Here is a 12,980-nt window from a genome sequence, read left to right on the forward strand (position 1 = left end):
AACATACTTGACTGTAACTGATTCATTGGTTGTAACTTGTAAGCAATCAGCTGAGCATGTTTTTCTGATGGTGTGTAGCCTCTGATGTTTGTATAGATAGAAGGAAGCAATTTCATTAGTAGGTTGAAACATTTGATACTCTTGACAGTGGTTATATTACCTCAAGTTTGGCTTTGTTTTTTTTCTTTAGTTTTGGGTTGATGAACAAAGGATGAGAGCAAAAACTGATGATGCAGCTCAGTGGATCGCAGAGGAAATGCCACAAGACACAAGGAAGGATTTAATTTTTCCCTGATGATGGTCAGATCACCTCAGCTTATAACTGCCCATTGGTAGAGTTGGATTTGCCTGGCTAGAGCCTTTCTTGGTCCTAGCACTGCCAGACGAGAGCAGAATACAAATATAAGTGAATACAAAGATAACTTGATTGTCTTGCTACATAGAACCACAACATGCAAATTCAGTTAACTGACATGATCCTAGATAGAGATTTCAAAACAAGACCTATCAGTTACCTCCCTTCATCATGCTTAGAGCCCACTTCCTGCTTTCCCATGTTGGGTAGTTGTGGCCCTGTCCCTGATTTGAACAGCTTTGAGTTGAAGTATTTGAACTTGATTAAACCAAATAGCAAAACAATATGCATTACATTTTAGGAGCAGATGTGTGGCCAGATGTTTGTTTGACAGGTTTTCTGATGATACTTGAAACAAATTTATATTGCTAATGCTTTCTACCTCTACATTATAGCCTATCATTACTTGCTCCCAGCTGTTGTTCTTTATATAGGGTATATTTATATACAGTAGATGACAGACTGCTCACCATGTGTTCAATGGGTCCAAGTACATCCTACTATGGCTGATGAATTCTTTCACAATGTGCAGAATGAACAGTTGGCACTGGTAGATCAAAAGCCGGTGACCACTCCCACCTCTCGTTTCTATGGGTGTGGCTTAACCATCACCCCTTGCAGCATCAACTAACCGCTGGCGGATCATCAGGGATAAGGGCTTACACCGGGCCGCTGAAGCAAAGCACTGCTGACCAAAAGTAAGAGTTGTCCTTGTTTATCTCTAGCTTGCCTATTGGTTTATATAAATATATTATTATGTGTTATTATTATGTGTATTGTCCAATTAACATTTTAAAAATATATTCTGAAAATATTGTATGGTATAATAGCCTATTGGGATACTACTTTGACAGTGAGTAAATGGGTCTGCAAATTCTGTAGCTCAAAAATAACAGGGAGCTTAGTGGATTACTGAAATGATATTTAATGGGAGTAACAGACCTGAACTGTCTGCTGACTCCTTGGGATATAAATGTCTGAGCTCTTTTCCTGTGGTGTCTCTCCTGCAGAATGCTCCTAGCTGTGGCTGATGACATGAAGCCTGGTACGATGAATTCTGTATCATCCGCCTTTCTGAAGAGGAGTGCCCTCTCTCCAAAACATCGCCTTTGGATGGCCTTTCACAAGCCCATCCTGGTCTTGCTGGTTGGGGGGCTTCTTTTTGGCACAGGCACGGCTGCATCCCTGTTGTACTTCACTCAGCTGGGGAACGTGCCCTACCTGGTGGGACCGGTGCTGCTGTCTGTCGGACTCATGTTTCTGGTGACTGGGCTGGTGTGGATGCCAGTCATCAAGCAAAGGATGGAGCACAAGGCACTAACACAGATGAATTACAGCAAATTCACCTCAGAGGTGTCTTTTCCCAGCATCTCACAAAGTGTAGATCTGCTGGCCTGATGTGACTGTGTCTTGTGTGTATGTTTGTCACAGTTTGCATTTGTGAAAGTAAGCCATTTTTGTCTAATGGAGATGTAAATTAGTGGATTTTATTTGTGGGACATTTTACATCTTTCTGTCAAATGACAACCAAAAAAGGACTTCTTATCTCTTTTGCTATAAGCTGTCATTTTCATTTCTCCCATTGTTGCCAGGGATTGGTTAATCCCTCCAAACAGGATTACGAAGGCAGAAAATGCTATTGATGTTAGAGGCCATTTGAATGCTGACTCAATCTACTGATTGTATTTCTTATTAATCCTAACTCTGATTTGAAACACTGCATTTATCTATTACATTTTTTAATTGTATGTATGTTGAAATTAAATTTACGTTCTTTGTAAGATAAATAGGCTATGACAGATGATGTTTTTGTGTCATTTATTCATAGCCACCCCTTACATTGTAGGTCTCCAAGCTCAAAGTAGTCACAAAGTAGCCTATGTACAGTAGTTTACATCATTTTTGGGTCATTTTGTTGGACAGGGTCGACTGTATTCAAACATTGTTATTTTATTTTAATATAGTAACTATTATGTGTTTTCTATGCATTATTTAAAAAACATATACATATATCATATCGATATATATATATATATACATATATATATAATTTTTATTATTATTATTTATTTATTTATTTTTCAAATAATGCATCGAAAACACATAATGTATATATATATAGGCCTAATGCAAATATATAACTTTGTTTCCCCCAGTGCAGTAGTGACTTTCACAAAGCGCCAATGTACCCCATGTGAATATGATTATAAAACATGGTTGGTAACCTATTTATTAAATCTCAAATCCTTAAATTCCAATGGATGGCCATGTAAAAAAAAAAAAAAAAGCTACCACGTCATCCTAAAAAACCTTCTAAGTTACAATGTAACATCACCCTCATAATGTCTAGAACTACTGGCCTTGCAAGAACGACTGTCCAATGATTACTGCCCTGTACCACGATGTCACTATAAATTGTCCAATGACATTCCCATGCAGAAAGAACAAGTGAGTAGTGGGCAGGAAGCTATCTGACCGAGAGGGGGGAAGTGCTGTTGCTATCATTGTTGTCACACACCCAACGAAACTTTTTGTCACGATTTAGCTAATGATATATGACAGAAGTATCGGTAATTACAGAATTAAGTTACATGATTGACATATTGATGTAACAGAGGCACCATTCGTCTGATTTCACGTACAGAAGTACCGCTATATCTCTTCAGGACGTTTGAGACCTACTGAAGAGGTAAGTGTCGAGCTAGTTAGCATTAGCCAAGCCGCTTGGGTAGCGGTTCGAGACTATTATTTCCTTGCTTTTAAATGGCCAAGAAAATGACAAAGGATTGTCGCCAGGGGAGTACAAGGTTGTCTGTTACTCAAGTGAAGAAGACTGGGCATCCAAAGTATTATTGCCTTTTCAGCAAGGTGCGCGTTGATTTTTTTAAAGCAGTCTAAAGCAGGGTTAAATTACGTCTTCGAAAGATCAACAGGTTAAAGAACAACTCAAGAAGTTAACTTGAAACCAACATGCTGGATTTTGGGAGTCACGTTAACGTTTGGTATCGTTCATAAACTGGCTTGGTTTGCTGTTAACGAGGAACCTGTGTCAGAATGTTATTTTATTATAACGTGAAATAAAAGGCTTGTGAATACTTTGCGTAGTGAGTATAAATTAGACGTCTTGGTTTATGATAACGAGCATGGACGAGATGCCACTTGCCGGTTAATTCGGACAGTTGCTCATAAAGTTCTTTCTGGATTATGGAACACAACCATCTCGTCGCGTCATCTCCTGGGATACGAAGTTAATTTAGTTGTCCAGCGAAGTCCGTACTACTAACCGACTGTCTAAATACTAAAATGTTAAACTTTTGACACACCCTGTGTGGGGATTCCTCAAATAACGTTTTGTCATAATGATGACTTCCTCCATTCCTCGCATTTTTACGTGGACAGTTTGGCGTAATGTACACCGGTTTCCAGTGCAGTTTGCCGCGCCTGGATTTAAAGCATAGTCCGACAGATTACGGTGATTTGCAGTTTAATTTTGTGGATTTAACAAGTCTATTAATGCGTGGTTATTGGATTACTGTCAGCTGATGTATTACTACTTGCTGGTCTTTTATTCAGGTTGTAGACATCGATATGAGTGATTCCGAGCCACCGAAGTTTGTGTCCATTGAAGATGAGAGAGACTACTGGAGGGAGCAAGCAGCTCAGCAACAACAAAGGTACCTGGGTGGTGACCGGCTACATGGCTGAAAACAACCGGTGCTATTTCCCATCGTTCGTGGTCAGAGTGTTTTTGATCATTTTACCGGTATTCTGGTTTAAAATATTGATAATATCACCCTCCTTGTAATGATCAATTAATTGCTGCTCTCTTGAACTGGCAGAATAAAATATTGCTCTAGTCTATGTATAGACTATAGACACACACACACCTATGACGAGTACACACATACACACACACACACACACACACACACACACACACACACACTCTTTTGTAAGTGGTGGTTGAGTTTTATAGACAATGAGAAATGAGCCTTCGCTCTTGTGTAGGGTGCAAGAGGCACAGGAGGAGCTGCAGGAGTTCCAGCAGATGAGCCGGGACTATGAGGTGGAGCTGGAGACGGAGCTCAAGCAGTGTGAGACGCGGAACCGGGAGCTGCTCAACATCAACAACCGTTTACGCATGGAGCTGGAGAACTACAAGGTACCATGCTGACAACGTTCCCTCAGGAGAATTCTGGGAACATGCATGAAGTACATTGTAAACGGAGTAACGTAGAACGCAGAAAGTATTGTTTATGCTTTTTAGTCTTGATTGAGCGTCTGAAAGACATTGCTATTGGATTTTCTGTCAATGGATTGTGAATATTCATCTGCTCTGTTAGTCTGCAAGTGAAGCAAAAGCTATGTAATCAAATCAAGTAGAATGAACTGGGAAGAAAAACACTTTATGTAGATGCGTCATCAAGGTAATCTACAGCGAAGCAATTTTTGGTACTACATTACGTTCTTAGGAGTAGCAGCCATAATCTGTAGTTGGCTTGATCTTTGAAGGTTCTCCCAGCCAACTAGAGCGGCCAAGCAAAATGTTTACCGTCATGGCTATGTCAGTCAGTGTGTCTTGGCTGTGCCAATATGTGTATCCTGCACCAGCATCCCATTGATTCACTGTGATGACATCTCTTCCCCTAGCTTCCTGTTGTGATTGGAGTAGTCTCGAGTGGGGGTTGGTCAAGACCTTTGAGCTTTGTCAGGCTTTGATTGTGAAACATGCCCCATGTTGTATTTGCCAAGTTCTCATTTATTAGATTAGATTCAACTTTATTGTCATTGTGCAGAGTACAAATACAGAGACAACGAAATGCAGTTTGTGTCTAACCAGAAGTGCAAAAAAGCAGAAAAGTGCAATGTGATATACAAAGTAGGTGGTGCATAGACAGGACAAAAGATATAGTGTAGTATACAGTTGTTTTCAGAAGGTGGTTTAGAGTAGTAAATTAAATATAAGTAGGTGCAGTGTATTAGCAGTAACATTATAAGAGCAGAATAAATATGACTATGTAATATGAACAACATGTACAGATATGTGCAATGTAGTGGCAGTACCATTATAGTAGTAGTAAGAACAATATAGATATATGCAGTGTATTAACAGAATATATTACAGAAAAACTGAATAAATATGGATATTTAGTATGAACCATATAATGGGATGTCCGCCTCCTTGTCCCTGTCAAGGCTGCCATGGTCGTGGACACTTCAACAGGCAAGGAGGCATCAGGCGGGGGGGCGGGGGGTGATGGGGGCTTAGTTCGTTGGATGTCACTGGGATGCAGAGCTAGAGTTTAGTAAGGTGACAGCCGCAGGTATGAAGCTTCCTCTGAACCTGGTGGTTCGAGTGCGGAGAGACCTGTAACACCGGAGGGGAGTGGGGTGAACAGTCTGTGGTTATTTTACTCAAACTCTGAGATCATTGAGGCTTTCATAAGATCCGGTTGTACTGTCTGTGGTTGGAAGATGAGCTGGTGCATCTTGTATCGTTTAGTTATGCCTGGAGGGAAGGCAATAAGAGCTGCTGACTACAATCACATATTCAGTGATCAACAGTGGCTGATTGAGGTCTAGGAAGCGGCTGATTGAGGTCTAGGAAGCAGCTGATCTGAGGCCTGTATCTGGAGGGGAAGATGTGAAGAACGTTAAGTCTATGTCGACCTTATGCTAGAGACAGGGGCAAATTATGTTTTCGCCTGCATTATGTATGGCTACAGAGTCTTCAGGGCTTGTATATCTCTACTGCCTTTTGTACTCTCAGCAGAAAGTAGGTCAACAGTAGGCCAACAGCAGTTTGGACTGCTTGCCCTGTTAACATCATATTAGGTATGATGATGTGGCTGAACACATACATGCTCATCCTAGATTTCACTTTATTATCTACTTGTATGCAGGAAGTCCTGTTTTCACAGATTGTAGAAGTTTGTTTTTATGCTGTTTCAATTGCTGTTGTTTCCACATTGTTTCCACAATGACCACATTTTGTTTGTCACCATTGAAAACCATGGCAACTGATTGGGTGTCAGACAAACACTCAAAATACTGTTCCAGTTATGTTGTGTTTTCTTTGACCTTGGTGACATCTTTGTGATTATTCATTAGGTACATTGCTATCACGTCGGTTGATTGTATGTAAAGAGACGTTACAAGTTACGAGAGTACTCCGAGAGAGTAATTGAGAGAGAACTTGAGAGAGAACAGGGCTTGGAATGCAATAGAGGGAGGTCTTGACATGCCTAAACATGGGAGGGCATTTTTGTGGTGTTTCCCCCCATTTAGAGTTTGTCCACACATAGCTGTTGACAAGGTTATACTTTATCCAAGATGTAATCCACACTTGAATCTGAGCAAAAGCTGGCAGCTACCCTTTTAGTTGACTTTCTGAAGAGATGCTGGTTTGGGTTGATGGGGGAGTGCTCCTGCTCTTGCTCTCAAGCAGAGATGGTGCTATCATTCTCTGTGTGTGTGTGTGTGTAGGAGAAATACGAGACCCAACACTCGGAGGCCGTCAGACACATCTCCACTCTGGAGGGGGACCTGGCCGAGACGACGGCCATCAAGGACCAGCTGCACAAGTACATTCGGGAGCTGGAGCAGGCCAATGATGACCTGGAAAGAGCCAAGAGGTGGGAATTGATAATCATACTGCTCTCGTATGGTTTTTCCATTTGTGTTCTATAAGTATATATATTCTTTTGATCCCGTGAGCACACACTAATCCCGGCACAGTGAGCTGCCTGCATCAACAGCGGCGCTAGGGGAACAGTGAGGGGTTAGGTGCCTTGCTCAAGGGCACTTAAGCCGTTCCTACTGGTCGGGGTTCGAACCGACAACCCTCCGGTTACAAGTCCGAAGTGCTAACCAGTAGGCCACGGCTGCTCTATATAGCCTATATCACAAAATGCATGCTGCAAAAATGCATACATTTCCCTGGCATTTATTGCACTGAAAAAGTCTTACATACAGGCGATAAGGGACCTGTGTTTTTAGGGACTCCGATATTTTGTTATTAGATGTTTTAGGCTGCGGTAGGCTGCTGTGCCGTGGGATTATTTTTTTTCACTGTCAAATGTGTGCTCTAGCACATTTATACAGTGAACTGTATCATACCTGCCATGTAAGCACACTACTCTCTAACCATAGCTGTAAAAGTGTCTTATAACAACATGTACTTAAAATAAGTGCAGTGTATCAACTCATGAATTCAGTATTAAATATAAATACACATAGCACCGCATGCTACATTAGATAAAGTTGGGTCGAGTGGCTGCCTGCTTTCTGTGACCCAGGAATTTGGAATGAACTGTTACCAATCATTTCTGTGCTCCTGTAGGGCCACCATTATGTCTCTGGAGGATTTTGAGCAGAGGATGAACAGTGTGATCGAGAGAAACGCCTTCCTGGAGAGTGAGCTGGATGAGAAGGAGAACCTGCTGGAGTCGGTGCAGAGACTTAAGGACGAGGCCAGAGGTACTCACCTGATGATGTCTCACTAAAATTAAAGGCAGGGCCAGTTTGCTCTACGTGGATTAAGCCTATTCCTAGGCTAATATAAAAAGCATCCTCGGAGACCTTGAGCTCATCCAAAAAACAGAAAGACTGTTACCCCCACCCACCCCCCTTCTCGGGGTTCCTTTTTTTTGCGTGTCTGCAATTCAGCAACAGTAACTTAAAAATAGAATTAAGTATAAAAGGAGCAGAGCCTGAGGCTGAGCTGAAGTGTCTCCCCCATGTAAAGGGTGAGATTGGCAGGGCAGTGTGGGCCTGGTGCCTCCCGGTCAGCTCTGCTGTTAGGACCTGAAAGGCTTCTTTGTATCTCAGATGTAACAGGCTGTGTTTGTATTTTCGCTGTCTCTGGGTTGGTTTGTTCTATCTGTGTGTGTGTGGGTTGTGTCTCTGTCTATGCAAACTGGTCTGTGTGTCTCGATTGTTTCTGTATGATCTGAGTTCCTCTGTGTGTTTGACTTGCGCACTTTGTTTGATCTGTGTGTGTGTGTGTGTGCGTGCGTGTGTGTGTAGACCTGAGACAGGAGCTAGCTGTGAAGCAGAAGCAGGAGCGACGGCCGTCTCTCAGCCTCACTAAAGACACTGACGTGGCAGAGCCTACACCCCCTCCCTCTAGACCTACGTCTGCGCTGCCCACTCCCTCCAGACCTACGTCTGCGCTGCCCACTCCCTCCAGACCCACCTCTGCTCTCCCCACCTCCTTCAACACGCCTCCAGGCTCACAGAGCAGAGGTAAGCAAGTGTTTATAATCTATTTAGATGGGAATTTCCCATCTAAAACCAAGCAATAATAACCAACAGGAGCGGGATAATGGACTTCATGCCGTTCGGCTATACAAAGTTAATACACTTTTCTCGATGGAACTCCACTTCGCATCGGGCCGTTTTACTATCTAGATTCTAGAACGTGTATTAACTTTGTACAGTCGAATGGAGTGTCGTCCATTATCCCTTACGTATAACTCAAGTCTCTGTAAAATGTGGACGGCATGGCGTGGCGCGGCATGGCCAGAATTGATTGACCATATCAGCAAAGATAGTGTCAGAGAGTCTACACAGGAAGTGTTTTTTGGAACCAGAGTGTGCATGCTAAACAGGAGATCAGACTGGTTACCCTCTGGATTGCACATGAATTACATATTTGGGTAAATAAAAAAAGAAAATGCCTTTTTTTTTTAGTTACTTCCAGTGGCTTCACTTTTGACTGCTTAGACTGTAAATAGTTTTTACAGTCACTGATGTAACTACAAGGTTTGGAGGAGGATTTCATACTTTGATTACCTGTAATTATCTATTTGTAATACTGGTTGTCTTATTCCTGTGTGTGTGTGTGTGTGTGTCAGTCATTCCAGGTGAGGGTTTGGTCGGAAGCCCTCTTACTACCTCTGCGCGTATATCGGCTCTGAACATCGTTGGGGAGCTGTTGAGGAAAGTTGGGGTGAGTCTGCTGTTTTTGTGCCTCACCAGATCATCAGGCCTTAAGGGCCCTGTGGTTTTCCCATACAAGCCTTTAGTCACTTGATCGGGGGAATCACCACTGGTGTGTAACTGTGTGTGTGTGTTCGTTCACTAGCGCTTCTGTGTCTCCCGCTGGCACAGTGGGTCCCCATCATCTGGCTCTAGAGGGCCTTGCTCTTTTGGTATTTACCACCAGTCATGTGCTAGTGCAGGACCAGGAGCTTAATTGTAATGGATGAGGGCTCTGTCTCCAGTAAGCCCTGAGTCCCCATCCTGATGGTTAGCACTCGGCCACATTCTGGCCCGTCCTCGTCCTCTTGATCACTTTCTGTGTATTTAGTTATATATACAGCTCTGGAAATAATTAAAGAGACCACTGCGCAGTTTTCTGATGTCATCCTACGGTTGCTGAGGGACATTCGTTGACGGTCATAATCAAATTTGCAGTGGTCTCTTAATTTTTTCCGGAGCTGTATACTTTTGGGGCTTTTTGCCTTAATGCCTTTGACAGTGAAGTATGACTGGAAGCAAGTGAGAGAGCGAGATGGGGTAGGATCGGGAAATGACCCAGGTCAGACTCGAACCCAGGTCCCCATGGGCACTTGGACCCAAGTGTGGTACGGGTGCTGTAGCCAGTTACATTTTTATGCAGTGATGGTGCAATGACAAGATATGTTTCATGTCTGGTATTTCTAGACACTTCATCATACGTCCTTTCATTTTGATCATAGAAATTCGATATGCTGCACATTAAGAGATGAGAATGATAAAACTGGTGTAGTAATCATCTCCCCCATGGTGTTGTAGAACCTCGAGTCGAAGCTGGCCACCTGCCGAGAGCTGCGCGTCAGCGACAAGTCGGAGAGCCGGCAGAATCTTCCTGCATCCTCGGGGATGCCCGGAAACCAGCGGGAGAGTCCTGACATGCAGGCCAACACCAACGGGCTCTACGAGAAGGGGTGAGGCGCTGAGGGGTGGCATCTTGACTCTCCACTATTCCTGTTCACTCATGCGCAGAAAAGGTTCGACTTTTCTTTAGAGCCCATTGTGTTAAACGCAGCTGGAGAAGGCTTCAAGCAGAAGTTTAAATGGGCTGTTGACTGTGATGGATGTGTTTGGACTCGTCTGAAACACCCAGCAAGCAGTGCTCTCCATAGGCATAAGCATGCGCTAGGCTAGACATTGTGATATGCCGTATGGTATGGTACACTGTTATTGTATTTTGATGTCTATCGTGTGTTCTCTCTTTATGTCAAGTAATGGCCTATTTTTTTTTTTTTTAAAGTTCTGTCGGGGATGAGCAAGCCAATCTTTCAGTGCACTTGCCCAACATAACAAACACATGTATCCTATGAATCTCGTTTGTTTGATAGGAATTGCGATATATATTTTATTTATTTGTTAATGTTCAAAGTGTCACTATAGATTTTTGTCTTCTCTCCCACTGTTTTCAGATTGGTGAGGCGGTTAGATTTTGGACCGGGACCTAAGATTCTCCTATGAGCTCTGGTACTTCACCCCATACTGCACTCGTGTGACTGACCCCCCCCACCCTTCCTCCCCACTCCTGGAAGGCAGACTCCTCAGCCGCTCCACCCTCTGCCTGCTGCAGTGTTCCTTCCTCATCCCTTCCCACTGTGGAGGAACCGAGCTCTTGATGAAGCTGGCCAGGAGTTCTTTTTTTGCGCACATGCACTGAGAAACACAACTGCACAACTGAGCAGAAAGAAAAGGAGGAGGAATTTTCATCTTAAGACTCTGGTGACTTGTACTCATTCCCTCAAGTCTGCCCTAACATTCTTTTAATCCACAGCATTACATTTGCCTTTCATGTACTGATCAAGTGAGACCACTAAGTTCAACAATGAGAAGACTTTTTTTTTTTTTTTTACTGCAGACAGCTCAACTCTGTGTGTGTGTGACATGTTCTTGTTTTTAACACACTGGAGTTCCCTTTGGAAGCTGGTGGTCTACACTTCTTTTTGCACTCTTTTAGTTTTTTTCCTGACGAGATATTCTCTCTGATGAATGATGATGAAATGGTTATGAGTTACTAGAACCGATTGGAGTCGTTAAGAGCTAATTAGAATAGATGGAGTGAGAAAGTGGAAGTAAGGATGAGGAAGGAAATAAATGAACCCTGCACAGACAAGTAGGAACGGAAACTGCGCGAGCGAGAGAGAGAGGGGAAGGTAGAGAGAGGGTGAATGTGTTTACTGTAATGATGGGAGCAGAATGGCTGGCGAAGCAGACTCTCATCTTTATGTGATAGCTCTGGCTATCTGCATTAAGAGTTACTGAATTACTTTGTGGTATATGAAATGAATTGTAAGTGGATGTCAGTCAGATTATTTTTGTTTGTTTTTGGTTATGTTTGTGGGATCATCCCCCCCCCCCCCTTTACTGTTCCCTTATATCATTTATCTTACTAACACAGCAGAATTATTAAGTAGCCTAACATGGGGGGAGAGAGACCGTATTGTTGGTTATTACTGCTTTGATTTAGATGTTGTCTCAACTAGAATGTTGAGATGTCGTCGTGTTGTCTCGAGCTTGTTTTTCCAAGTTGTGTGTGTGTGTGTGTGACTTGCTGCTGTTTTAATGTGTTTTTGTAAAACGTGTTGAACGTCTCAGGGTTTGTTGTGGGAATATTTAGCAGGAGGAATGATTAGGCCTATATTAACAAACTTACTGGGACAATGTGTTGAGTCCCCCTAATGCTACTCTTAAAGCCTTGTTCTCTTGTACACAATTGATAGACTGTTTGTTACACCCAAAGGCCTTGTAGACTCATCATAACTGGAAAGGTGTACTATTTTTATAAAGATCTAAACTTGGTGTGCCTTAAAAAGTGTTAGGAATTCTAAGCCTTAAAGTATATTTGAGGAGTAAGGTACAATATTTGGGCCTTCCTCAGTGTTAATGTTTTTCTGTTACCTCAAGTGTTATGGTTTCTGTTGGGAGAGAACAGACTGAAAAAGTTTGTATTTTTTTAAAAACGTCTCGAGTCTCGGTCTCTGAGCCAATAAGTGTATATCTCTCACTGCAGAGGGAGGGGTGTTTAGAATGTTATGAAATATGAATACTTCAGTGAAGGGTATGTGTGTTTTATGTTAAAAAGATGGGAATCGAAGAGAGAATAGAGTTCATTTGCTTTGTTCCTTCTCACATCTTTCCCCCTTAGTGGCACCAGATTACTGTAGACTTGCTGATGTATAGATATACTTCTGTACTTATTCATGTGGCTGATGGATAGGAATCAGTAGGTTGATGTAGGAGAGTAGGCTTTGTAGCTTTAACTAACTTACGCCTTATCTCGGCATTTGAAAAAGTGTCTCCATACCTGTTAAACATTCCAGTTGGTGTGTGTCTGAAACAGGCGCCGTGTTTGCCATTGGGTTTGCGTCACTGTCGCTGAAATCCAGACGTGTCACGGTGATGGTTGGTGTGGCTTTGTGCGTCACTGTGTGTAGTCTGTTCACTTGTAAGTGCTTCTTACTCTGCAAAGCAATAGACTCTCTTGTCCTCTTAACCTGAGGTGTTGTATTTATTAATGCAAGGATCCTACCAAATGGGCACAATAAAGATCATATGAAGCATTTGTTGTTGTTGTTGTTGTTGTTGTCGTCATGATGTTTACATGATTCGTTAT

General features: G+C 42.6%; 1 protein-coding gene across 2 annotated transcripts; it reads left to right on the forward strand.

The window, feature by feature from the left end:
• The first annotated feature begins 2,788 nt into the window (after positions 1-2,788).
• Positions 2,789-12,930, forward strand: nde1 (nudE neurodevelopment protein 1). Of its 2 annotated transcripts, none has more exons than XM_048245202.1 (9): positions 2,789-3,044; positions 3,929-4,029; positions 4,364-4,517; positions 6,842-6,990; positions 7,698-7,834; positions 8,384-8,602; positions 9,214-9,308; positions 10,136-10,287; positions 10,783-12,930. In XM_048245202.1, exons 2-9 carry the CDS (start codon positions 3,944-3,946, stop codon positions 10,829-10,831), a joined length of 1,041 nt encoding a protein of 346 aa, XP_048101159.1. In that variant the 5' UTR covers positions 2,789-3,044; positions 3,929-3,943; the 3' UTR covers positions 10,832-12,930. The 2 variants fall into 2 exon arrangements, with proteins under 2 accessions (XP_048101159.1, XP_048101160.1); XM_048245203.1 differs by lacking the exon at positions 2,789-3,044 and adding an exon at positions 3,610-3,827.
• Positions 12,931-12,980: the final 50 nt, after the last annotated feature.

The sequence above is a fragment of the Alosa alosa genome, chromosome 6 (genome assembly GCF_017589495.1).
Source record: "Alosa alosa isolate M-15738 ecotype Scorff River chromosome 6, AALO_Geno_1.1, whole genome shotgun sequence".
Classification (NCBI taxonomy): Eukaryota; Metazoa; Chordata; class Actinopteri; order Clupeiformes; family Clupeidae; genus Alosa; species Alosa alosa.

Excerpts from the sequence above, each read along its gene's own strand:
- nde1 (XM_048245202.1), top strand. The coding sequence starts at position 3,944 with ATGAGTGATTCCGAGCCACCGAAGTTTGTGTCCATTGAAGATGAGAGA. Across the intron at positions 6,991-7,697 it reads GACCTGGAAAGAGCCAAGAG|GGCCACCATTATGTCTCTGG; the intron begins GTGGGAATTGAT and ends GTGCTCCTGTAG. Across the intron at positions 8,603-9,213 it reads TCCAGGCTCACAGAGCAGAG|TCATTCCAGGTGAGGGTTTG; the intron begins GTAAGCAAGTGT and ends TGTGTGTGTCAG.